The 27,840-nt window shown below is 42.0% G+C and overlaps 1 protein-coding gene across 8 annotated transcripts in view; it reads right to left on the reverse strand.

Annotated features, from left to right (window-relative positions):
* Window positions 1-27,840, reverse strand: part of TSPAN4 (tetraspanin 4) — a 502,529-nt gene that overhangs the window by 377,353 nt on the left and 97,336 nt on the right. For 6 of the 8 annotated variants that reach the window (XM_053394604.1, XM_053394671.1, XM_053394644.1 and 3 more), the window contains one exon: window positions 19,213-19,289. The exons of 1 other annotated variant lie outside the window; for it this stretch is intronic. Coding sequence is in view for 2 of the 7 variants with exons in the window: in XM_053394617.1 (XP_053250592.1) it covers window positions 19,213-19,289 (77 nt within the window). In the remaining 5 variants the exon portion in view is untranslated. Of the gene's footprint in view, window positions 1-19,212; window positions 19,290-22,920; window positions 23,044-27,840 lie in introns of those variants that run through there. One more of the 8 variants, XM_053394626.1, reaches the window with a different exon arrangement.

Here is a 27,840-nt window from a genome sequence, read left to right on the forward strand (position 1 = left end):
ACAAATTATTAATTTTGGAGGGTCACTTTCTCATAACAATAAACTATTTCCCTCCACCCATCCAGCAAAAAAAATCACAGTTCTTTTCAGATGTTGGTACCGGTAACTTACACTGCCGCCGCCACCAGCTGCTTTAGTGAACAAGATGAAACCCTGCTGAGCACAACAGGACAACTCCCATGGTGCTCAGCCTCCCATAACTACTTTCTGGAAATGGCCCTGGTGGTAGGATCAGAGCCACTGAAGCATAGGGTTCCCAACCCCCACCTCCCTGAGATGCTCCAAAAGGATAACATGGTACTGAAAACTGCCAATCAATGAAGGGGAACAAGCAGGGTCACATTCCACCTATCTTTCTCCCAACAACTGTCATCAACCATGGCTACTAAGGCAGGTTCAGCGGCATGGCCAGCCCTGAAGCCAAACTAGAACATATCCAAGTTGCCTCCAAGCAAGCCTGTACCTGGACTGTTGCTATTTGCCAGTGTAATAGTTGTTTAACTACTGAGCGCAGGGAGATCTTCTTAAGGCAGGGACACAGCACTGCATTCAGAGCTACAATACCTGTCAGATAAAAAGGAACCTGTGAAATTCAGAGCTACCTAAAATCCTGTCTTGCGGGCAGATGCAAGAGTGCTGATTATCATTGTGCTGATGGTTATTATTTTTCAAATGGCGCTACTGCACCCCACCCTGGGGTCCCTTGTGAAGAAGGGTGGGCTGAAAATATTTCAAGCAAATAGCTAAATGAGGAAAGCCCTGTTAAGTTTTACAGCCTAGAACAGGTTAACGATACAAAAGATTACAACTGTTTTTTCTTATAATCTGCTTCTGAAGTCAGAGCGGTGAGTCATTTTGATGGGTTCTGTTGAAAAGGGGCTTTCATTGTACTCTTTTTGCCGCCTGCTAAGAAATGAACGCATGGAAAGCAGTGGGCAAGAAAATGGGAGTAGCAGAAAGTGACCATCGATCCACCTTACGGCAAAATACTGAAACAAATAGTCTGTGACCACAAGTGAAGCAGTTTTGAGCCAGATTGTCCACAACTTATTAGATCATCGCTGTATTGGGTAAACCCAAATTTACAAGGGAAAAGCATCAAGACTGGTGTTGTTTGAGGACTATGCAAATTAATGGGAATGTAAGCAGCTGAGAACACACAGTAAACTATGGTGCAGACAAACCCGTAGAATCCCCTATCCTAGTTGTCAGCCTCAAGCATTAACCATTTAATCACTATTCCCTACAGCAATGAGGAAAGGTAGTCATGATATAATGAATGTGGCAAATGTATGAGAATGCGAGGGAAAGAAACTAACTTGTAGAAAAAGAATCAGGGAGGGAGCACTGAGAATAAATGCTAGATCTCTGGTAGATACACTATTAATTCACCTAAGGAAACATGAGCTGTCCAGAGCTGTCCAGTCCCCCTTACATTTAACTGTGATTGGGCTAGAATATGCCCCAGAATCCTCTGCAAAGGACGAGGGTTCATTGGGAAAAAAGACCATGCTGGAATGTATCCCTCAAAACAGTAAGTCTGAAATGCATTTGGTACGCACAATGATGGGAGCTATAATGCAAGGGGAGAACTGTACACACCCAAATCCATAATGCTGTCTAGGGAACTCAATCTTCTCCTCAGAACAGCTTCATGTCGCAAATGACGTATTTTGCGATTTCAAACACATCCATAAATATGCTTAAAGCACTAAGTTGTCAAATTACAGACATAATTGCTAACCAATTTGCCTCTGTTTTAAAGGCAAAGCACTGAATTGAAATGCAGAATGTTATGTTGCCACTTTCACAAAAGAAGGGACGGCAGCCAGGGGTTTAAAGATGTGCAAGATATACCTATAATTTTTTCAGTGCTAAATTTCCAGAACACAAAAAAGTGCATAAGTGGAAGAAAACTAAGCCAGAGTTAAAGGAAAACGAAATAAGGAGCACACATTCCCACCAGTTTTCCTGGGCTTCCAGTAGGCATATTTGCAGTAAGTGCAGTTGAATTTGTTCCCTCTTCCCCTAAAGGCCTAATTTGCTACAGGGAAAATATACATCATTCCAAAAAAATATATCTTGCCCTCCAAGTTGCATACCAAATCATATGAATAAGTTTAGCAAAATAAAGTAACAGATGGGCATTACCAAATGTATGCATTTTTAATTCCTCCAATTTTCAGGCATCTATTAAATGCCAGTTTTCTCTTCCAGCTCGTTCTGCCTTGACATATAAGCAAAGTTATATACAGTGCTTACAATATTGCTTTTTAATGTTCACTTTCCATAAAAGTGTGCACTTCACACTTGCCAAAGGTATTACAGTTTTCCCCATCAGGCATTCTGCCGCAGAAATTAAAGATCATTTGTATATATTAATACTTCCAGACGGAACTGAAGCCATTTCCCACATCAAACGCACTCTTATCCTTCATTACTGAACTATGAAAGAAGAGACACATACTTTGCAGAGTATCCTCTGATTATTTACTTCTGACTTTAAGGACATACTCATGCAAACACACATATGATCAGAAGCAAGGGCAACTATCCCCAGTACATGAAATAATTTCATCATCATGATAATGGCTTGCCACTGATTAAGCAATGGGAGCAGCAGCATCTCTGTAATATTGTCACCTGCTCTAGACTGCTGGACAGGGCAGGCAATCCATTTCCGAAGCTGAATAATCATCTTTCCTAGCAAATGATGGATCTAACACTGTCAAGACACTAGAGGGCCTCAAATACCTACACTGTGGGTCCATTCATGTGATAACAATATACCTGCAGGCACTGATTTTGGATCTGATCCAGTTACCATTCATTTTAACAGGAACTTTTCGAAACATAATGAGAATGTGACAAAACCCTTTGTAAGCAATACACGAAAGGAAACTGACCCGTATATGCATAATGCAGGGAAACTGGAATGGCTAACCAGGACAGTGAGAACGGAACTTCTTCTCTTCTGCACATTTTTAGGTAAATATAGTAACATAAGACAATTTGTCACTCACCTGGGCTGTATTTAGTAGACAGTATTAGGAGCAACAGAGGGAAAGGTGGAGATAACAGGGTAGTACAACACAATAGCTTGGCATAGGAGGCTTAGATGAAAGGCAGGCAGCAATGAAATTGAGGGCCTTAATTTGCCCCAGTGGGCGAGAAGCTTGTGACCAGAGATGGCCAAAAGCTGAAATCCATTAGGAAATTTCATTTTGGGGAAAAACACAGGAGGAAGACCAGTGAGTGCATTTCAGCTTATGCAAGCAACTTCATTTTCGAGCAGAAACAGGGATAGGGAGAGAGGGTTGGTTTGGGTGTGGTGGGGAAGAGACACACATTGAAAACTGGCTCACTATCTGGCAAAAGCAGGAAGACAATTTCAGGCCCTCGTTCTCTTTCTGGGGGCTCTTTTGGGATGTAGCTGTCATTTATGTGCCCCCAACCCTGCCTTAAGAGTCTTAGAACACATGAAAAGTGCAGATAAGACCCTGCTGCAAATGTACAAGTATTCACAATGTTTATACAACCTAAAGCAACAAGCTTGTGAGGTATGATATTTTCAACCTGAGAGAGAAGCCATTATCTCAAGCATTGGTATTTGTAGCCCAACAGGTGCAATTTGGAAAGCATGAGAAAGTCCCCCTTCCACAGCGAAAGTGGCCTCAAGACCCTAAGAATGCCATAAAATGTGCATTTGGTATACCTTTTTTCTTTGGGATCTAGTAGTGTTTCAGTTGTAGGCCATCCAACTTTCCTAGCATTCATATTACTACTGTATTTTGTTACTAACAAAAAAAGTGTAGTTCTACCATCAGATAGCACACCTGTTGCTATTATCACTGCCATTAATGGATTTTAGTACATTAACACCGGATAATGATTTCATAAGAACATCCCTGCTGAATCAGACCAAGGGTTCATCATTCTGCTCCCACAGTAGCCAGCATACAACCACCATGACCAATATTTCTTGACAGCCTCATCCTCCAGGATTTGTCTAATCCTACTTTTAAGCTATCCAGAATGCTAACCATGACATCATCCTGTTGTCACTGTTTAGCTATGCGTCACGGGAAGAAGTTTTTCCTTTTGTCGGTCATGAACCTTCCACCACTCAACTTCATTGAATGACCCAGAAGTTCAGGATCACGAGAAAGGGAGAAAACCTGCTCCCTGTTCACTTTCTTTGCACCATGCATATCCACCTCTGTCGCAATCACTGCTTACTTGCCTTTTTTCTAAACTAAGAGACCCCAGACTTTGTAACTTCCCTTCATAGGTGAACTATCACTTCATAGGTGAACCCCAACCATTCTCATTGCCCTTAGTGACTGGAAACAGAAATCCCCACAGCCACGCCATTTTGTGAACTGACTTTTAGCGGTTTTAAATTTTTATTATCATCATCATTAATATTATTCTGAAGACTCCTCACTCCTTCAGTTTATAGTTTCAGAGCAGAAACATCTATCTAGTCTAATTTATAATTACACACCACTAACTTCCAGTCACAGCAATTCCTCTTGTCTTGTCAAGTGTTCAATGCACTTCCATTGCAACATTACTAACAGGGCACTCATTCCATTATCATCCCAGTAAAGGGGTGTTTGCAAGTGTTTGCAGTCTTAAACAAACCCTGCAAACCGATTTGACCAGAAACAGCAGTGGGATGAAATAATTGAGTGCGTACACTAAAAAGTAATTACGCTCTCTCATCAACAACTCTGCTTTAAAAAAACCAATACAGGCAGCCCCCACTTATGTGCCAACTCACAGGTGCCGTATATAAACATGGGCCAGGAAATAAACATAGAGAGCGAGCGCATGCTGAAGACCTTCCCTGCTACTCAAAGAGGACATCCGTGAGGGCGGAGGAAGCCCCAGAGAGACCAGAGGCACAGCGAGGCTTTGTTTAGGCTGCTTAGCCTCCCCTGCCTAACAGCTAGCACACAGAGTAGCGCAGCAGCAGCCACTTTCCCACGTGTGCTCCAGCTCCAGCCATCCCCACAACTTTGGCTCTAGATATTTTGGTCTGGACTGGAGACAGAGCAGGAGAGATAGCTGGAAAGGCTTTTTTGAGAGTGCTTCCCACTTACGCAATTTTCACTTATGCACGCAACGGCTTGGAAGGTAACCCCCATGTAAGTGGGGGGGGGGATGCCCTAAGTGCCCTTCTCCAGTAACAGCTGAGGGACTTGTGGGATGACCAAAGAAATATGATTGAAATCCACTTTTCAGGAATATGTGACTCAGCCCTGAAACATGTGCAGATTTTCCTTTTCCTTGAACCAGAGCTTTGGAGATGTGGAATGATTGAAATTTCTAATGTAAAAGGGAAATAAATTCGTAGACTATGTTTATGCAACACAAGATGTGAGAAGAAAGGCATAAGACCAACACACTTTATCTTCAGGTCACCTTTAAGATTATAATCCATCTTGACACTGAGACACAGTTCACTTTCCAGTTTAAGGTGATTTATCATTTTGCTAAAATCACTGCTGCATGAAGAAAATATACTCTGAAAATATTTATTTGCAGCCTTTTGCATAATCATTTGCAATGACTGATGTGCCATAAGAAGTCATAAAGCTCTGTTTCGATTGGACAGAAGTTCAAACTCCTTTCCAAAGCTAGAAGCTGCCGGTGTCACTGAAGGATAAATTATTCAACATACTAAATCTTAATCATAAATGTATTATTCAATTTATTAAACTTCAATGTATCTAATTTACGTTTATTGTCACCAGCTATATAAAATTATCAGAGGGCTGGCGATACTGATGCATTAATTTATTTCCGCAGCTAAAATGCACAAAGCACGTAATACCAGCACTAAAAATTGGAGAAAGATTAAAATACTAAGTGAAAGATTATGTCAATTGAAAGAATTGCCCAGTGCTGTTTTACTCAAACCAAAATGCCATTTGAAATATAAACTTAAAAACCATTTCCTGGAGATGTTTCAGAGAAAGGTGCACCATAACAAAGGAGTAGCCACATGATGACTTTGTACACACCTTGGGAATTTATAATTGCATAGATGGCATTGTTAAGATGGCATTATGTCAGCCTTGATGATCACAGTGTGATGTGAAGAAATAAGTGACCTTTAAGGAATTCAGGGTTCTATAATCCGCAACAAACACAGAGCTTTCAAACAAGAAAAATGGTGTTAATTCAGTACAAGCTGGAAACCAGCATAATGTCCACCCTTAGTGGGTAAGATGCTTGGCACCTGTGGGAACTTGATAAACCTAGACTTGGTGCTTTCTTCTGTGGTCAGTGAAGTCTAAACCCCACAATGTCCACAAAACTTGGCAACCATCATTATCTTGATTTTGTCCAGATCCAGTTTTAATAATCCTATTCTCCTCCAGCTGTGGTGATATACTGATTTAATAGCATACTATACCCTACACACTATGGGGTTTCGTAACTATACAAGGACACCGCATGCAATATCTCATTCAGATACACAAACAGGGCAGGACTGGAGGGCCAGGTAGAGCCCATGGGACCCTGAGGGGAAAGTCCTGAACAAATTGCAACCACTGGTCATAATAAACTCTTGATTTTCTTTTTCCAGGGAAGATGGCCCCGTGAAAACCTGACAGGTTTTGCTGTTCTGCTACACCATGCACATCAGCAGTGAAGATGATTAAAAATCAACAAAGAATAATTTCCTCCCACTTGACTACCAGTCTAGAGAAGCTACCAAGGCTGCAGTCAATCCTTCTAAGTTTAAATCAGTTTCCACACACTCCTTAGCTTCTGGGGCTATCTCCCACTACAGCTACCTATGTTTTCTCCCAATCTGAAAGTAAACTTTAGAAAAGAAAGCACAAGCATCTCTGCCATTCTACTACCTCTGGCATTTCTCCTATAATGAAGCATATCAATATACTACTATCCACTGTTATCACCAATGGGATACCATGAGCAGGAATATTACTAGAATATATCAGATGGAACTATAACTTCCCTGACTGACATAACCAAGACCCACTGAGTAGGAGAATGCCATCAGGGAACTTGATCAAGGACCAGGGCTTTTCATGGCTGGGACGATTTGGGGCTATTACAGGATTTAGACCCCAGATATTTGTTTTATCTCTGGAGACACGATAATGTGTACTTCCAAAACACACAGCCTATGGTAAGGCTCTTAGCTCATGACATTGAGAAGTTCTGCTTCACTTCCGGGTTAGCGCCATCGGCTAATGGCGGATTCCCTCCGAGCTCTGGAGGGAATCGGCTCCGCAGGATCTGGGTCTTGCCGCTGTGGCGACGCGGGGACCCTCAGAAATCACAGGTGCTGAAGCCTGTGAACTTGGTGACTCGGTGGGCACCATTTGCGCCCCCCAACCCGCGAAGGAGCCTTTTTAAAGGCTTCGGAACGGGGGACGGGGTGAGCGGCGCGGTGCTGAGAGTCGACTGCTTCTCCTGCGGAGTGAAGCCGCATGCCATGGTTGGAGAGCGCTGACTTCTTCTTGTGAACAATTGGACTTTAAAAGCAATAACCCGTGAGTAATACGGAAATTAGATTTGTAAAGAAAAAAAATTTTTTGAATTAGGCACGATCGGGGAAGGCGCAAACAGGAAGTCCGTCTCCCCGTCTTATAAATAATCTAAAGCAAGGACTAGCTAACTAAGGTCGAGAGAATTTCTTCTTCTTTATTGGGTAAAAGACATTAATTTCACAATTTGGCAGTATAAGTAATTTTACTGGAGGATAAGAGCTAATTTTGAGAGCTGAAGTGTCACCTCCCCCCCGGACCCGGGAGTGATCCGCGAGAGAGCCTGTTGAGGAGATATAGAAGAGTTTGACAGCTGTCAAATTAGCTGTCAAGAAGGAAAAAGAGAACTTTGTTTCTGCTATCTCTGCTGGATATATTTGCTACAATTTGGTTATATTTTGTTGAAAACAAGGAAGAACTGATACAAACTAACTTGATTTTTGGATTTGAACTGGAAGGAAGATAAAGTAACCAAAATCCCTCTAGAGGGGATTTTGGGACATTACAAGAATGGCTGAGGAGGAAAAATTCAAGCTAAATTGGACAGAGTGTTTCTTCTCTTGGGAAAGTTACAAGGCCAAATTGATGTTTTGGCTACAAATGTTGCAACTCTGGACTTAACAGTAAACAAATCCATTGAATTTGATAAGGACTTGACTCATGAAGTCCATGCAGCTGGACAAGAAGAGAAACTTGAAAGATTTGAGAGTGTGGAGAAAGAGATATATGTTGTTTCTGAGGAAAAGGAAGGAGGAGATGTAATGTTGCAGATGACAAAGGAGAGCCAGAGGCCTGACATGATGGCTACAAAGGAAAATAAGTACTGGATGATGAAAATCTGTTTTGAATTGAAGATTGAAGAATGGAGAGATCTCCTTATGTGGAGATCTGAAGACCTATGGATTACAAATTTGATTAAGGTGAAAGTTGGAGCTTTTGGGACATTTGGACTTAAAAGGAGTAAGAAACAAGATTCAGGCTCCACTTTTAAGTATGGAGGTCTGGCTGGAAGAAATATGGACCCTATCGGGACAGAGCTTCTCCAAGATCTGGTGTTTAATATTAAGGACTACCAAAAAAACCGGCAGAGAGGAATTGAGAGAGAATTAAGAGCCTCGGACGTGAGGTCTCCAGGCTGATAGTAGACTAAGACTGATGGTCATTTGTTGGGGATTGAAACCGGGAAAGGGTGGGGTGGGGTTTGGGAATCCAAAGGGTGCAGAATAATAATCTGGTTTTTTTAATTTTGTTTTGTTATTAGTATGAAAATTGGGGAATTCGTGGAAGGGAATTTGGGTCGACTTTAGAAAAAAGTTTTAAGAATGAGCACTGATGTTTAAATACTGATGTTTATAAGTTAAAATTGGTGTTTTTTAAAAAATGAATTAAATATAAAAAGCTCAAAAATTGGGGACAAGAACTTGTTGAATTAACAATTTTAATTGGAATATAAGAACGGGAGGTGTGGGGAAGTCAGGGAAATATGTTATTGAAAATAAGGATTGTAAACTTTATGTGTTTTTAACTTTTTTGTTTTTCTCTTTTTGATTTTTTAATGTATAAAGGTGGAAAAACTCAATAAATATTTTTTTTAAAAAAAAAGAAGTTCTGCTTCCAGAGTGTGTAGAGACAAAGGAGGAATGCGAGCGTCAAAGCTATGAGAAAAAAACAAGTTACTTGCACAATAACAGCATAATTCTGAGTATGAAATTCCATTAAGCAATGCCAAGGATTTTTACAACTTTCCAGCCATAATCCTTTATCTTTCTATGTATCAAGAACATACTCAGAAACATAACGATAAATGGCAGCAACAATGTCATTGTAACACTGAGCAGGCACATTTAGTCTCTGCAAATGAAAATTGTTAAGGGGTTCCTCGGACCATCAAGTGATCTGTATAAAGCTCATTATAGAAGTATCTCTGACAGTCAAAATCTCCTAAAAGTTTTCCTGAAAAGGATGGTACGTGGCTTTTGTGGGAGGTGGGGGAAGGGACAGAGGGCAGCCCCTCAGTCCCTTCCCCCACTTCCCGGAAAAGCCCCCAAGACCTGCGCTCCCTTTAAAGAGCTGTGCGGAGCGTGTGTGCGGCTCTTGGGGGCTTTTCCCCGAGTGACAGGCTGCCCTTCTTCCTCCTCAGGGAAAAGCCTGCAATCGCCGCACACACGTTCCACACATGAAAGGGAGCGCTGAGCAGAGCCTGGCATGCATACAGGCTCTCCTCAGCGCTCCCTTTAAATAATTTTTCCCCCTTCCATTCCCCCCCTAAAAACTAGGTTGCGTCTTATGGAGCAAAAAATACGGTAATTTCTTGAAGGTTTCTCTTTTCCTGTCTTTAGGGTCTGACAGTTTAAAAAAGGATGCCTTGTTAAACAAAGCATGCTTAATATTCTCCAACATGCCTTCAATCTGCCCCAAGTCAGCAAGCTACAACACAAACACCCTTCTTATTGCAAGACTAAGGAGGTCCTTCATGGTGGACCAGCATACGTACCTTCACACAACCTATAGTGGGCAAGTTTAATAGTTGCCCTTTTTCAGTTGTAACATGGTTACTGCCATTTTCCTTACAATGAGCCACCACCTCCAATTCAAAAATCTTATATGTCAACTAATTTAACTGTTTCAGCTCTCAGAGTCAGCCCAAGGCACTTTGCTGCCCAAGGCAAAAGACAAGATTCTGTGCCATGCCCCATCCATGCACCAATGATAATCAGACTGGTGGTCGACTCTTTCTTCAACACTGTCTCTTCAGCAGTGTGCTCCTCTGCCCCTGAAGGAAACAAATTAGCTTAAGGAGTGCAGATGGCACAAACAACTTGATTCTCCCAACACCTCACCACCACTCCCAGACAGCCACCTCACCCTACCTAATCTTAGAGGCAGCCCTGATTATGCAAGGTCTTGTTTTCAAGTCTCTAAAGAGCAATAAGCCGTCAGCTTTTTTCCTCCAGGAAAGTTTTGGAGAAACTTAGACAAGGTGAAAAATGTACAGAGAGTAATCAGCATATATACACAAAGGAAACTCACCACACAGATGACAAATAATTCCTTGCAATATCTTGCTATTATGTACCAAACTGTGCGTATCATTAATAAATTATGGCTATGCTCTACCCATGGCTATGATCTACCTACACTGTCAGAGGCAAGATATCTCTGCATACCAGTTGCTGAGAATCACAAGTGGGTAGAGAAGCTGATGCACTCAGGTGCTGCTTATGGGCTTCTTACAGGCACCTGGTTGGCCACTGTGAGAACCAAATGCTGAACTAAATGAGACTTGGAGAAAGGAATGAGGCACAATCACCAGCATATTGGGGTCATGTACATACATGTATGCATCTTTAGACACAATAACTCCACTAAGTTCCATATGCCAGCAAGGCAAGCCAGCTGTGACCACTAAGAAAATAGCCAGGGGAATATGTATTTCACAACTTCAGATAGTGGTTTGGGAAAACTGATAACTTGGACCAGATCCCTATGCAACCAGACTGTCAAACTCTGTTAGTATTCACCCAACTAGAATAAGGAACCAGCCATGTTTTTAGTAAGCATCACTGTTGGCATTGGAGGCTGCATTCACACAGTAACTTATTCCATTTCTCTGTTAATTTCTGCATTATATCTGGGCCTTCATGTGACATCAAAGCCACTTCCATAAATCTACCAAAATATAGCTGAAATTTAACATTCATTTCTGTATTAATCGCTTCCAGAAAAAAATCCATCTGCAACCACATTAATCCAGAAAATTGTGGGGTGTAAAGTGATGAAATTTGGGGTGGTACACCACCACACAGTTCTTTCCTGCCCTTTTCATGGGTGAATTATGGGGAAACAGAAGCACACATGTGCGGAGAGTAGTGATGCTGTCCAATGGTGTTCAACTGTTGCGTCACATCAAGCCCACTGGTGTGAGTGAAATTTAGCATGACATGCTGGTGTATCTTTCAAAAAGCCACAGTTCAGTATTGCAACAGGCACTTCAGGAACATTAGAAAATGGAACAGAAGCGCTAGCATTATAGTAAAGAAAACTAATGCACTATTCTCTGCAACTGAATGCACTCTAAGACCAGGTTTCAGGGCAGGGGCATACACTCTTAATATATTTCATTAGACACTCTGAGGGAAGCTAATTCTGTGCTTCACACAGAAAAGGAATTTCAGGAAATATGACTATTTCCTTATCTCCCTACCCTGTTTTTGGCGAGGTTTAGAGAACCGGGGAAGGTTGCAGGGGATGATAGGGGCTCCATACAGCTGGTCGCCCAAACAGAAAGCAGAGCGCACTGCCAAGATGGTATGTGCCAGTCATCAGGATTCTAATTGGCACCAACAGGGCTGTGGCAATGGAAGCTCACATCTCAGCTGTCAGCACCTGCAGGCATTGCTTCAGGGGAACAGCCTGGAGGAGCCCACTGCTAAGAACTTCATAGTAGGTGGGGGAGAGTTTGGGAGTCATTTTTAGCTACATGCAGATGCCTGAATCACATATTTGAATGGGGGTGGGGTGGGGACAGGGGGGAAATGATTCTGCTTTTCTAGACTATGCTTCCAAAATCATCACTTTAGGTAATTTACATTTAAATGGAATTTGTTCATGGAGATTATTTTGCTAGTCATATTGCATACTGCTCTCCTCCTCCACCCATCTCCTGCTCTTCACAGAAGTATTCAAAAGTTGTAGCTTAGAAATCTCCCCTCTTCCTCTGTACTTTTAAAGGAAATGAATAGTGATTCTTAATATACATTGCCTAAATTTGCACATTTTCTGCATTTCCCCCAACCATGTTCTCTCCCACAGTACTTCCACCTCCCTTGGATGATCAATACATCCGTCAACCTAGGAGGAGACTGAATTCCAATCCACTGCAAGAGCTTCATTAAGGTCTGCTGGCGTGAACAACACATAAGGCCAATGCGACCACAGAAGTGGGATGTTTCTTTCTCAGCTGCTGGGCTAGATGGAGAAATGAAAAATGCAGCCATCAATTTCTGTGTCTTCCTTTGAAGCTGATACTCTCCAAAGTACTGGGCCAGATCCTCAACTAGTAGAAGAAAGCAGCAGAGCTTGAGTCAATTCACTAACTGGGTGCCACGGGCGATATTAAGAGACAGAAACCCTAATGTCTCCTTTTCAGCTTTATGTTCTTCTAACGTACATTAGGGAACTAGTCCTTTAGATACATGTTCCTGATTATGACATGAATGTATGAGGCTGTCTGATACAGAGTCAACCCAATGGTATACCTTGCCCAGTACAGGCAGCTCTGCCAGTGATTCAGTTTGGCTCTTCTTCCTGCAAAGGATGTGTGATGCACTAAGCTATTGCTTCTGTGTACACACACACACACACACACACACACACACGTAATGAGTGTAATAGGCTCCTCTTATAGAGCATCTCAGGAGAAGGATCTGTTAGTAATTGAACAGCAATTAAAGATTTATGTTTCCTTTGAACAGATTTTCCCCAAAGCATTTGGTGTATTCATTTTTTTTAAGGAAGAATAAAAAAACATTATTGCTTCACCAATGTATTGTGCAGGCATTTATCTGAACCAGCATTTATCAGTTTTAGAAGGGGGGGGAACTGGGAGGGGAGGCAGTTTGGCCCTAGCATTTTCTTCACTTAATCCTTAAAACACACGCCTCTTTATCTAGACCTTAACTTTTCTTCTTAAATGTGAAGGGCGGGGGGGGGGGGAGGTAAAAGCACCAATCATGAATAAGATCTGACGATAAAACGCAAAACTAGGAGAAATCAGCTTTGGGGAAATGTGTACAGATAAGGAAGATATACAGAACAATCAAGCATGCAGCTTCAGTAAATGACAGAAAGAAAAATATTGCCTGGAGAGTTAGCCAAGAAGGTTAGCGTTACAAAGCAACAGAATATTGGTTCTGACAAAGGAAAGATTCTTGAATATAAAAACTCCTTCACTCAGAAGAGAAGGGGGAATTTAAATGGTTCCGAAAAGGGAATTAAGTAATAGGGTAGGACCACAAAAGAAGAAACTGAGTTTGGATGGGGAGAGAGGAGGGAAAGACTCCCCCCCCCTTTCAAAGCATTAGCTTTACATTTTTCCTTGGATGAATGTTGCCTTAATGAAGACTTCATTCTTTCTTTTTCACTTGGTTTCTAGGGAAATAGAATCCCGACATATAGGAATGAGAACAGTGCCGTATACGGTGCTAGAATATACAGGCTTTTATTCTACAGACAGAGTCACTCCTGCCTGCCACTTGAAATACCCCCTCCCACAATCTGAGGATTGTTGAAGTGAATGAAGGGGGAAATTGCATGCTTCTCTACTCCATGTGGTTCGACTTGCCCATTGCTGGAATATTTTGAGTGAGAAGCATAAAAACGTCCTATTTTTCAGACTTTTCTAGTAATCAGGCTGTCTCAGATGATGTGCATACCAAATTTCTGCTTTTCATGTATTCAAGCGCCTTAACAATTTTGATAACTCCACAAGACCATTGCATCTTAATATACAATTCCTTTTTGGTTTCTAAAATCAATCTGCTTTTATCAAAGATACACAAACAATGGGTGAATTCTCAAGGCATACTCACAAATTGTCTGGGGTGGGGAACTCGGCTCATAACACTTGGGCAGAGACATTAATGATTCCCTCGGTCTGCATATCAATGTGTGTGTTGTGGGCAGTGCAATACACACATGAAAGATGCACAGCCTACAATTCTAGTTATCAGCACCCTCCCTTTCAGTTTTGCATGTAAGCTTCCAACAAAGAGCACAGGAATATATTGATCATTAGACTTATTTTTAGTTCTAAGTAACAACAACAGGTCAACACCAGAGACAGGATGCTGTGGCGGGGGGGGGGGGGATCAGAGTCTGCAGGAGGTACTCAGTCCACCTGACTGACCAGGGTTGTTTTCATATAATAATAATAATAATATTATTATATTATATCCCTCCTCTCTCCAGATCACAACAAAGGGTTGTATCCAATGAAGATTTTGCACTAATGGAGCAACTTCTACTCATACAACAAAACTCTCCTCCACCCTACACACCCTGACATCTGCTCGGGGGGGGGGTGTCTCCCCGATCCTCCAGGGCAGATCTGAGGTGGGCAGGGGGAGGGAAAGTTGGAGGGAAAGTTCCACTGCATGTGTGGAAGTCATTCCACAAGTACAAAGACTTTGCTGGAAACAAACCAAAATACCAGACAGAGGTCCAAGTCATTGGCACAAGCTAAAAGGCTCTTAGTCTGTGGCATGACACAGCTTTTCCCAGATACTATACTAAAGTTAGTATGGTGGACTTGACAGCAGAGGAGAAGATTTTAGTCCAAGAAGCAGTCTGAAAGACCAGTGTAGCTACCGAGACACCTGGGCACTATGAGGAGGACTATTTTTCCTGACATCTCCCTTTGCTTCCCATAATTGCTGCTGGGAGGTCCAGATTACCTCTGGCAATGGTACAAACAAGTGGCACATCAGAGCTTTGGGGAAAGTTAGAAATGCCATAGCAAGTCTTCCAGGATTAAGTCTTTTTAATGGGCGGCTGCTGGGGAGATCACCACCAAAGCAGAACAGTAAGAAGGTAAGGGTTATTTGTCTTCTATCCTGAATTCCCCATTGTGTTTTATCCTGGGAACTTATTTATCTTGAAGACCATGAATGTGCTTAGGAGGGAATGTGAAAGGATTATAGAGCTAGGAAGGAGCAGCCACCATATTAGTAGCAACAAGCAGGTGGTGATTGGGGTGGGGAAGCAATAACTTTGAATACTTAGTTGCAGTTCTCTCAGCCCTAGGGGTCCTGCTAAGAAACGTCCAGTCGTTTAATGGAAAGATGGTCCCATATGATATTATTCTATGGACGAACCTATGGCCCACCAGATGTTGTTGGACTCCAATCTTCTCTTGACTATTGGCTGGCTGAGGTTGGTGGCAACTGTAGTCCAGCACCTGGACGGTGACAGCTTCCCCATCCCTAGAGCATACAACCTCTCATCTGATCCTAGAAGAATATGCCAACCCAGTCTGTATTAATAAAATCTAGTTGGATGAAGGAATGTATGTGAACCTCTCCCAGATACGCAGATATAAGAATCAAGGTACACTGTCAAAGAGGGCCCAGGTATTCATGGACCAGATTCTCATGCACATATAAATTAGTGTACATGGAGAATGCCATTAAATCCCACAAGCAGGAGGCTCTCTGGTTGTTCTCATTTGATGATGACTAGAAACTAAGTCTTTAGTGTCACCAGCCCAGTCCTGTGGAACACTTTGCCAAAAGAGATTCAGTGGGCACCTTCCATGCCAACTATTAAATGTCTGCTGACAATTTTTCTATTTTGCCAGGCATATACAGACAATTAAGAGTACAACGCCCACAATGGTCTGCTGATGCTTGCTTTTAATTATTTTGCTTTTGCTTTTTTAACTTTTAATGATTTTATACTATGGTTTGGTTTTATACAGTAATAAACTGCTGTGGTATATTTTTTATGATACAGTGGTATATAAATAAAGACCACTTACATGCACAACAAACTACTGTCAGTCAGTTACCTTTCCTTCCTAAGTTATACTGGGTAAAGGCTTATGATCACAGCTTTTTCTAAGGATCAATATCTCAGCAAAAACAGGACTAGACTCTGTGAGATTAATGGAGGTGGGGGGGTGGGAGAAGCACCTGCAACAAGATGTTGTCGTGTGCTGGAAAAGCAGAGCCAGCCAGCTCTAGCAAAGGCTCTCGCCTTTGTTTTATCTGCCTCAAAAGGCAGGCACCTTTTTAAACTTCTTCTGAATCAAGGCAATTAACTTCTGCTCAATGCAAACTCAAAGAAAGCACAACGGTCTGACTTCAAATGAAACACGGAAAACGAGCCATACATGCCCTAGCACTCTTCAGGTTCAAGTGAGTTTTCGAATTCTTGAAAGCAACCAGGCTCTGTAGCCTGCTTGGGTGAGAAATCGATGGGGGACTTGAAAGCTAGAAAATTAGGACAGACAAAAGGAAGGACTTCTTCACATTTTAAAAAAAGTGCAGGGGAAAATTGCGGAATTTGCTAGCACAAACTGTAGTAATGGCTGACAATTCGGACAGCTTTAAAAGGAGGCTAGCCAGATTCATGGATGACAAGGCTTTCAATGGCTACTAGTTTTGATGGTTGTGTACCACCTCCAATATCAAGAGGTGGTATTCCTCTGAATATCAGTTGCTGGGAAGCATAAGCGAAAAACTCTGTTGCACTCAAGTCCTTCTTGTAGGCTTCCCATAGTCATCTACTTAGCCACTGTGAGAACAGGATGCTAGGCCAGGTGGGCCTTTGGTCTCCTCCAAAAGGACTCTTCTTATGTTGGTATGGAAGTTGCTTTACTTTCTTGAATTATTTATGCATAAATCAATAAATAAGGCAAAATTAAAGGTTTAGATATGTGAGCTGCCATTAACAGCTGAAAAAGGAACGTGTTACATGGCAAAACTACTTCCATGACCATGGGTACCCATATACCACACAAAATGACATTTGCTATGTTAGAGGAATAGTGGCACATTTACAAAAGGTTATCCTAGTGTCGTACTACCTTTAGAAATAACTTTTGTTATAGCATCACTGTTCACAAGCAGTATATATTACACACACACACACACACACACACACACTCTTTTCCACATACACACACAGTGTCTACTGTAATATATACAATATATAAGCATATATGAATTCTATCTAGGCACAGGGACACTGGGAAGCCAGCTCAGCTTGTGAAAGTGAAGAGAAAACATGGCAGGACAAAGACATATTGAAACAGCAAGTGCAGCACAATCTGATATCCCACTGCCTCCCATGTCTCTGTATGTTTTCAAGCTTTAATGTCAGCTGTGCCGATTAAAAATACAGCTCAAAACAGCAACGACCCAGCAGCAGTATAGCAACACCTTTATAAGGAACAATTGAAAGTTGCAAAGTAGCAAGCTATCATTCGAGTATGACAAAGAACTCTTCCTCAAATTTAATGTTAAACTAAACTAAATGGGGAGAAGAATGAAGCTTTTTGGTAAACCCCAGTTTGCAATGTGGGACAGTCTATAAATTGTGCAATACCATGCATGTATACTCAAAATTAAGATCCCCTGCATCCATTGGGATTTACTCCCAGGTAAATGAATGCAGGATTCAAGTTACAAGAAAGGAGATTCGCATTAAACATCAGGAAGAGCTTTCTGACTGTAAGAGCTGTTCAACAGTGGAACAGACTCTGTCCGGAGGTTATGGAGTCTCCTTCATTGGAGGTTTTTAAGCAGAGGTTGGATGGCCATCTCTCATAGATGCTTTAAATGATATTCGTGCATTGCAAGGGGTTGGATTATAGCACCTTCAGGGTCCTTTTCAACTCTACAATTCTATAGGTTTAGGGTTTTTTATTTGTTTAAAGTAAAGGTAACAACCGAAAGGTTAAGGTTTTAATTTATTTTCTTTTTAAATGCTGTAGTCCCATGGAAAAATATGAATTAATATACAAAATATAAATATGGCGTTAGATGGAAACATAGGCATTTCTTACATGGTATTTCATGTGTTTATGGGCCTGCATGCACATTTGTGTGCACACTCAAATACATTCTCCAGATTCTAGGCAAATACAGCAATGCAGTCCCAAGACTAAGAGGTACTCAACTGGAACTCCAGAAATTCATTTCCAGTTTCCTACACCTCTAGGACTAGTGGCTGAGTTCCCTCATTCTACGGCTCTATTCCCAGATGTAAGCTGAAAACGGCCCATCCTTACATTACAAGGGTGTTAGGAAGATGAACGCACAGCGAGGAGTTCAGATCCAAGAGCACTGTAACTCATTGAAGTTTTTTAAATTGACCAAAAGATAGATGGCAATATAAACACAGGGAGCACAGATGTCTGCTGTGTACACTGGAGGAAAACACCACCATTAAACTGCATTTTGAAAGATTTAATGCTTTACGATGGCTCTGTATGTTCCACTGATTTATTGGCTGGAAAAGATCAGAAGACTGACAGAGGTCAATGAATCGTTTCATAAAGGCTAGAAAAAGAGGAAAAAACATTTCCTTAGTATTTTCAAAGGAGGCTAAGAGGATAAATCAGGGACCAAAACCCATGGAATCTCTCAAGAGCCTCTGAAAAGGGGGGGAAATCAAAGCATTAACGTTTTGAAGATTTCATAGAACAGAAGTGATAGATGGAAAGAAAAATCTATTAAATGTCTACTATACTGAAGTCATTGCAGGACTATTTCCCTCCCATTTTGCTCCACTTCTTTTTGCTTTGCCCAGTTTTGTTTTAACACTTATAAAGGGAGATGTCTAATCATACATGTTTAATGTCCACCCCCCAAGTTTTTCCCTTATTTTAAGCAAAATGATTTGTATTCACAGATTAAAGGTGTCATTATGAAGAACAGCTTTGTTCTAAGAATGATCAAACACATAGATACATAAATGGCTTCCATTTGAAAGCTGCTAGAACAGACCACCACTAGGAGATTCAAGACAGCAATCTGAATTTCCAACTTTGGTCTATCCAAGCTGTTCAATAAAAGTTTAAGTGGGTTATTACTGCAGAACAAATATGAAGTAAACAAAATCCTGCTTTTAAAAATACTTTAGCTGCCTTGACTATTATAAAGTTACGGAAACTCACCAGGGTAAAGATGTCTGTGAATGATGTCAGAGACAGCCTCCGAAGGTGCAAGGCAATAATGGTCCTCTCTTGTGCAACTGTTCAAAGAAGGAGGAGGAGGAGGAAGGAAGGAAAGCAGGCATGAGATTAAGACACATGATTTTAACATGCTAATTCTCTAATACAGCAGATGGATGCATCCAGTTTTCACATCTTTTCCCATTATGTTTCTATTCCATGTGCAGCCCTTTATACTGGAGTTGTAACAAACATATTGTTCTCTTACAAAACAAAACAAAATACAAATGAAGTATAGCAGGTGTCTATAAAAGGGAGGGCCTTTTTAGTAGTGGGTCCCAGTTGTGGAATACCGTCCCAGCATGGTGTAGGGAGCCAGCATGGTGTAGTGGTTAAGCACGGTGGACTCGTAATCTGGTGAACTGGGTTCGCATCCCCGCTCCTCCACATGCAGCTGCTGGGTGACCTTGGGCTAGTCACACTTCTCTGAAGTCCCTTAGCCCCACCCACCTCACAGAGTGTTTGTTGTGGGGGAGGAAGGGAAAGGAGATTGTTAGCCGCTTTGAGACTCCTAAAGGGGAGTGAAAGGTGGGATATCAAGTCCAAACTCTTCTTCTTCTCCCTAGAGAGACTCACCTGGCACCCACATTGCAGCATTTTTAGTGCCATGAGAATATATTTTCATTTCCCTCTGGATTGTCTATCTTTTAGTACTTTTTCCATCCTTTCCAGTTACAGTGCAATCTGTTCCTGGTTTTACTCTAGTTTTATTTTCACAGCATCATCATGTGTAAAGTTACCCTAGTTTCAAAACAGAACTGTGCCATCCCTGTCAATAAAGGATGATATTCTCATCAAGGAAAGTTTGTTCATAGCATTTCAGAAGGAGCACATGCCTAAGTATTTACAAAAGAATATCCCTCGCTCCAGCATCCCTGCTTGCCAAGCTCCTGACCCTCCGATCCCCTTGTCTACCTGTCTGCATTCCTGCTTGAATTTCCCAAAATCACTGTTGTAGCTTCTTGACACAGACCCTGGCCCTACTGGGCTATATATATGTGGCCCAAACATCCAGTGTTTTCCTCTGAGCCCTCCTCTGAGATATGCTCAGCTCTTAACTCAGGTTCCAATCCTGGCAGCTCTTGCACTTCCATCACTCTGCATGCCTGGTGAATTTCAGCCCACCAAAGAAAACAGTCTTCAGCTTTGGCACCTCCCCTTCCGGAAATTAAATCAAAAGACACTCGAACATCACAGGTGACAAGCACCATCGGCATAACAAATTATCAGTGGCTTTATATCAATGGTATTAACTTTTACAAATGAATACAAGGTCTCTCATCAAATCCAAGCAATCTAACACTGGTCCCATAAAAAGCATTTGGTGTCATACTGAGCCAGATGTTTGATCAAGAGCTGGAGAAAACGGTACTTCAGTGGTGCATTCTCTTTTAATTACTATAGAGTTATTTTGCTTAGGATGCACCAGCTCACATATGGCATCCCATTTCCTCAGTCACCTTCCGTGCAATCTGCAGGTGCCCTCCCCACTCTCCAGCTGTACAGTTGGTACTGCAAACAGCTGGGGAATGTGATGAGCAAGAGGCCCTTGGAGTCTCAACATGACAGGAGAGGAGGCAGGTAGCAGTAAGAAGACCATGGCTGGCTGCAAGTTGAATGCCAACTGTAGCCCCTCAAGCACTTCTGTACTGCCCCTGGAAAACATCAGCCTGTTGAGGAGCCAGAAGGTTGAGCAACTAGCCCTATCCTAGAGAGCACCTGTAGTGATTTTGCCACATCTGTAGCTGTTTCTAGGGAAAAGTCTACTGTTTGGGCAACTGCTTGTGGATGGCATTTGAGTTTGTGGGGACAGCACACATGCAACTCATGAATGTGTAACGTGATTCGCGGTGCACCTGCTTTCTGCTATTTTATAAATTCTGCTATTTTATATTTATTGGATTGGTTTATTGTATTTTTGTGTTTGTTGTAGTTTTAGTGTTCGCCACTTTGAGGACCTTAGCCAAAAACATTTGGCACTTTCAGGTGCTAAACTGAAATAGTTTTCAGGGGTTTAGAAAACCAAGGTAGAAACTAGGTAACAGAATGTTCCCAGCCCTTGTTATGCAAGGCGAGATTGTTGTCTCTGACATTTTGCCAGGCTGTAAATCAAACAAGCAATGAGGAAACTCAGTAAGATATCCCATAAAGCCTTTTCATTTTATGAAGGAAATTAATGAAGTTAATATGATGTGTTCTCTGAGAGGACTTAGCTGTCTGACAAATCTTTAAGTCCTTTTTGGGAAGAGCAGGGAATCTTAGTATCATGAGTAGAATGGGTTTTAAAGTAGCAGGCAATTTTAAATACACGTGAAACACAACATAGGGGTATCATTGTAGAAACAAATTAATTGAAGGGGGTGAGATGTGAGTGGTGGAAGCACAAGGAAATCCCTCTGTGTCACCCACCACCACCAGCAAACTACTCTTCATTCCCCATTGGTAGTTTCCTAGTATAAATCACCACTCTGCATATTGCATCTCTTTGCTAAAACAGCTTTAGGTTAACAATCAGACAACACTGAACAGGAGCAGCCGAGGGGTCCCCAAGGGCCATATCCCTAGCTCACATTCAGGCATCGGACAGAATCCACACTCCCGGATCCCTTTAACAAGATACCCTTAATGAGGAGGGGCAGGTGAAGGCTACAACATCCCCCCCCACACACCCAAACAAAGCTTACCCAATGTCTAACCTCACAAAGTTGTGACAATTGCTACGAGGTCGACGAAAACCAAATGGCTGGAGTCAATTTGCCAAGTGAAAAAAATCCTGCCTGGTCCCAAAATGTGGCAGCCAACATTTGTCCATAGCAAGGTCATATCAAGGCAAAGCATAAAAAGAGATGGGTGGGTGGGAGATCGGGCAAAGGGGCGCAAGAGGACAGTCTCCTGGCCGCGATGTGGTTTAAATTTCCCATGGCCACGGCCCCCACCAGTGCTGACTGGACAGTGAGGGCCGCCCCTGGGCTGGGCCCCGCCTGGCATTGGCAACGTAGCCAAACAGTGACAAGGAGGGTGTCGATCTCCACCCCCGGCCAGATTCTGTGGGGCCTGATGCCCGGCCACAATGCCGCCTACCAAGTAGGGTAAGCAGACTATCCTTATGAGTACTCACAAAAGTCCCTCACAACTGGCATTTCAAAAATGGTTGCATGTTTTTTGGGGGGAAAGAACATTGTAAAATATGGGGTTTGATTCTTCTCCAGCATATTCAGCCAGTTTCTACAAGAGCTTCCTTTAAATAGACTAGAAGCTGTCCAGTCTGCTCAATTTCTCCATCCCACTGACTTGTATGGGATAGGAAGATAAAATAAACAAGGCTTTTCCCCTATTCAACCAAATTTCCTCCGCCCACCTCCAATACTCTTGAATAATTATTATCTAATGCTGAAGAGGAAGATGTTCCTGCTGCTCTGCAGAAGTGATGATTAATGAATTTCACAGTAAACTTTACCACTAGATATCATTTTTCTATTTAAATTATTATAATAAAGAAAGTGAATCAGCAAGATATATAATTTCAAAGATAAATCTTTGCTTTTCTACTAGCCTTTGACTATTTTAAATGTTGCTCCTTATTTTCTCTCTATTGTGGCACTTCAAGAACGAGAAAGCCCTGGCATATGTGCGCATTTTATAGCAGCTTACCTTGACATCTGTTTGTAATTTAGCCCATACACTGATTCAGTCTCAAGTTGGCTCCTGGAAGACAATGTGGTAAATTTAAGTCGTGGCACCTGAATTCTAGAAAGCTGATTACGGAAGCGTCACTGGCAATATGGCTCTCCGTGGATCAGAATTCCAGGAGACAGAGAATGAAAAAATGCTCCTCCATGCCTTTGCATGAAAACGCACATGTGGAGAAAGGACTGTAGCTCAGTAGCAGAGCACATTCTCTGCAAGTTGAAAGCCCCATGTTCAAACCTTACAGAGTCACTACCAGCAGCTATAGACTAGGCCCTCCAGATGTTGCTGAACTTCTGTTCACCATGCTTGCTGATGCTGGTGCAAACTGTAGTTCAGCAACATCTGGAAGGCCAAAGGTTACCCACAACACTGACCTAGGTGAACAAATGGTCAATGAGCAAATGGTCTAGCTTGGTATAAGGCAGCTTCCTGTGCCTGCCTGCCTTCTTCCACTTCTTTGTCACTGACACTCATTTTCTTCTAAAACAGTGGAGCTGGTTATGAAAAAGGACAAGCTAAAACACAGAACTTCCAGGAGTTGTACTGTGCAAGTTTTCTTCAAATCAGCTGCAGCAGCATGTTGTCCCAGCCTTGGCCAGCAAATAGCCCTGAGCTCCCTGCTGCTAATGGATCATAGACCTCTTCTGAAATTGTGCACTGCAAGTCAAAGCCAACTGGGTGGAGCTTCGGCAAGCACATATCCATTACTGTGAGCAGCATGACATTGGCAAGCACACACACAGGCCACACATTAGCCCATGCAGCTTCACTGAACATCACTAAACAAAAGTGATAATAAAACGAATTCTTCCCTGTGTTTTGAAAATGCTCACATAAAGGACTGAGAAATTCATTCAACATCTAATTAAAACCCTCCAGAAAGGACTCTAGCGACTGTGGGATTTTCAAGCTCCAGAAAATGTTAATTTTCACTGCGTGGTAGAAAAAAGGAAGGGAGCCCCATGGCTCACCCCTCGGACATTTTTTGATGGCAGACATTGCTAATTCATATCTACATGAGAGGTTTTCCAGTCTGAAAGCACTACCCTTCCCTTGCTGTGTTGCTGTTAGAAAACACAACTGCACGTTTCAGAAATTAAGCCTAATCAGCGTCAGTGTGCCTGTTTCATTCCTTCTCTCACTTTTCATCCTAGAGAAAAAGATTAAGACATGCAATGTGGGACTTAAACCTACCCCCATCAATAACTGCAGAATCATGGTTAACAGACAAGTCTTGACTATTGACTTTGCCTCCAAATAAAAGACACTGTGTCTAAACTTACAGACAGCCGTCTCTACAGATTTATAAATTATCTATGTGGTCTCCCCTCTGCTGCTACATATTCTGTCACCTTCTAGAGCTGGCCCTTTCCAATATCCTCTTTTGGCTTATTTCTTTCACATTCTACAGCAGCGCCTCCCAATTATATTTACACCTTTTACACTTCCGGAGGCGGCGCGAAACCGTGATGGCGGACCTCTTCGAGCTCTGAAGAGGGGCACCGCAGAAAAGGGTTGTTCGCGACGGCGCAGCGGCAACCCATCAAGACAAACCACGGGCAGAGTGAGTCCGTGGCCGTGGGACCCGGCGGGCACCTGGAGCGACCCCGAAATCACAAAAGGAACCCCGTAAGGGGCTCCGGAGTGAAGGAGGGGGAGCGGTGCTGTGGGTTCATCGCTCTTTCTGCGGAGGCGAAGCCGCGTGGCTGTCACGGATGAGCGCTGACCTTTCTTCCAAGAAGCATCGGGCTGAAACATCAAACCCGTGAGTAAGGACCTAAGATCCTACAAATTAATTCGGAAAATTCGGCTAAAAACGGGAGACGAGAAAGAGGAAGTCCGTCTTCCGGCACTGCTTTCAAGATCAAAGCAGACGGACTAAAGAGCGGAAAGCGCTGTGAACAGGGAAGCTTTAAAGCTTTAAATTGGGACTTTCGTGCACATCTGAATTTTTCTTTTAAAGAATAAATACAGCATAAATTTGACCTGGAGCGGTCCCCCAAGGGGCAAGGGAAGACTCTAACCCCAAATTCCCGGGTGGCCGGGTAAAGTTGTTTAAACTGCGGAACTGTTGCAAGCTTCCTGATACTTTTGTAACTGGAGAGTGTAATTTTGAGCTCTGCTAGCTGAAGTGGATATAACTGTAGGCACCTTGCTGGAACTTTGTTACATGTTTAAAAGTGCTCTGCAGGACTTTTTTCTTAGCGTGCTGGAACTAATTTGCTTTTAAAATTGTTTTTAAAGTTGGAACAAAGAGACTTTAATCGTGGAAAAGTTACCTTCTTCTTACTAAAATTTTGGTGGCACTCCCCCTAGAGGACATTGGGAATATAGAGGCCTGGGAAAAGTTTTTCTGTTTACCTTCTCTCAATAGACTGTTTTCAATTTTGGGCTTGCCTTTCCCATGGGATTACAACATTTGACCTTGAACATTGACTGATGAGTGGCACGGGAAAGACAAGAGCAGCCAAAGCTAAGGAAGCTAAGGAGAAAGAGAAAGTAAAAAAGCAAGCACAGCTTTTGCAAACAACTTTAACTCAGGGACGTAGACTATCAGTTCCAGCTGTGCTTGCGACACAAAAAGTAGAAACCGAAAAGCCTGAAAAATCTGAAGAGGAAGATATGGCAGCAGGAGGAGCTGAGGCAGTACTGAAACAAGTTTTGGAACAATTGTCAGCAATAAATCAAAAAATTGATAATCAATCAACAAAAATTGACCAAGCAACATCCTCGATCCAGAAATTGACAGATCAGGTTTCCCAACATACCCAAGCAATTGAAAAATTGCAAGGAGCAACAGAAGAGAATCGTAAACTGGCAGGGGAAGCCGTTCAAATTGCAACATCAGCTAAAAAAGAAGTCGAGGAAGTTAAAGCAGAAGTCAAGCCTCTCCATAAACAGATAGGGGACCAACAAACCTATCTTTCGTTGGTGGAATTGAAAAATCGCGAGACCAACCTCAGACTAAGGGGAGTCCCAGAAATTGAACAAGAAGACCTAATAGGACTTTTGACAACAGAGTTTACAAGGTTCTGGGACTTAAAAGAAGAAAGTGACTTCAAAATTGTATCGGCTTTTCGGTTGGGAAGATTAGTAAGAAAAGATAGATCCAGAGACTGCCTAATAGCTTTGAGATCAAGGGAGGAGAGAGATAAAATATTAGGCCTACACTTCAAAAACTCAATTGTGATACAAGAGAAAAGGGTGGAAATTTACCGAGACATTCCTAAACAGTTATTGGACTTGAGAGCCACCTATTCAGAATTGGCTAAGTTGCTGAGACTCAACATAATTCCTTACAGGTGGGAGTTCCCACAAGGGCTATCATTTACTTACAAACAGAAGAAGGTTAAAATAAGATCATCAGAGGACCTACAAAAGTTCCAGCACGATCACGGAGAAGATCTCCAAAAAGAAGCAGCAGCTAATTGGCCTATACCCAACCCAGGTGGAGCAATACCTGCACCTTCGGAACCAGAGGAGAAAGAAGACACACCGCTCTAGGTGTAGCAGAATAGTTCAGGATGTCTCTGCGGCTACTCAGTTGGAATATAAATGGCGGAAATTCCCCGGAGAAAAGAAGGAGGTTATTTCACATATTGAAGAAAGAACAATTGGACATTATTTGCCTACAAGAAACCCATGTGACTAGGCTCCACAGGAAGGTTTTGGTTAACAAAAGATTAGGCCAAGAATTTATTTCGTCTGACAAAGTAAAGAAAAGAGGAGTGGTGATTTATGCCAAGGAGAGCCTGACACCTAAATTTCTATTTAAGGATGAACAAGGAAGAATTTTGGCAATTGAAATTCAAACCCAAGGAGTAAAAATATTGATTTTAGGAATTTATGCTCCAAATGACGGGAAATCGGAATTTTTCAAGAAGCTGCATGAGACGTTGCTGGATTATCTGGATTATGCTAACATCATAATGATGGGAGATATGAATGGAGTGGTGTCTACACACATGGATAAGTCTTACAACCAAAACTTAACATTAGACGGCAGACTGCCCAAAACTTTTTTCGAATTGACTGACAATCTGGATCTGATCGACATATGGAGGACAAAGAATCCCTTAGGGTAAAGAAGGAACTTTTTTCTCTGAGGCCCACCTGTCTTGGTCAAGGATCGACCAAATCTGGACCTCCAGGGGGCTGGCACCCAAGATTAAAAGGGTGGAAATCTGCCCAAAAACATGCTCCGACCATAATGCCTTGAAAATAGAACTTAGATTAACTCAACCTGGTTCCTTCAGATGGAGAATGAATGACACACTACTAAGAGATCAAGAGATTGTGAAAAAGGCCCAAAAAACATTAAAGGACTATTTTGAGATAAATCTGAATACTACAGTTGAAAAAAGAACAATCTGGGACGCAAGCAAAGCTGTTATGAGAGGGTTTCTGATACAACAGAATACAATCAAGAAAAAACTCTGGAATGGAAAGAAGGACAAAATATTGGAGAAAATATACCAAGGAGAGAAAAAACTGAGAACCAAACCAAAGTCCAAGGAGGTGCTGAGAGAAATTAAATTCCACCAAGCAGAATATTCAAAATTGATCAATCAGGAGATTGAATGGAAAATAAAACAGATGAAGCAAAGATCCTTTGAATCAGCAAATAAATGTGGAAAGCTATTAGCTTGGCAGCTGAAAAAAAGACAAAAGCTAAATACGATAACAAACCTAGAGATTGATGGAAGGATGGTACAGAAACCAGAAGAAATTAGGAAGTGCTTCCACAGATACTTCAAAGAACTGTATGCACAGGGGCCCCAGAAAGAATCAGAGATAGATCAATTTTTAAAGACAAATGGACTATCAAAAATAACTCAAGATAAAAGATCAATCTTGAACTCTACAATAACCTCACAGGAA

The sequence above is a fragment of the Podarcis raffonei genome, chromosome 1 (genome assembly GCF_027172205.1).
Source record: "Podarcis raffonei isolate rPodRaf1 chromosome 1, rPodRaf1.pri, whole genome shotgun sequence".
In the NCBI taxonomy this organism is placed as follows: domain Eukaryota; kingdom Metazoa; phylum Chordata; class Lepidosauria; order Squamata; family Lacertidae; genus Podarcis; species Podarcis raffonei.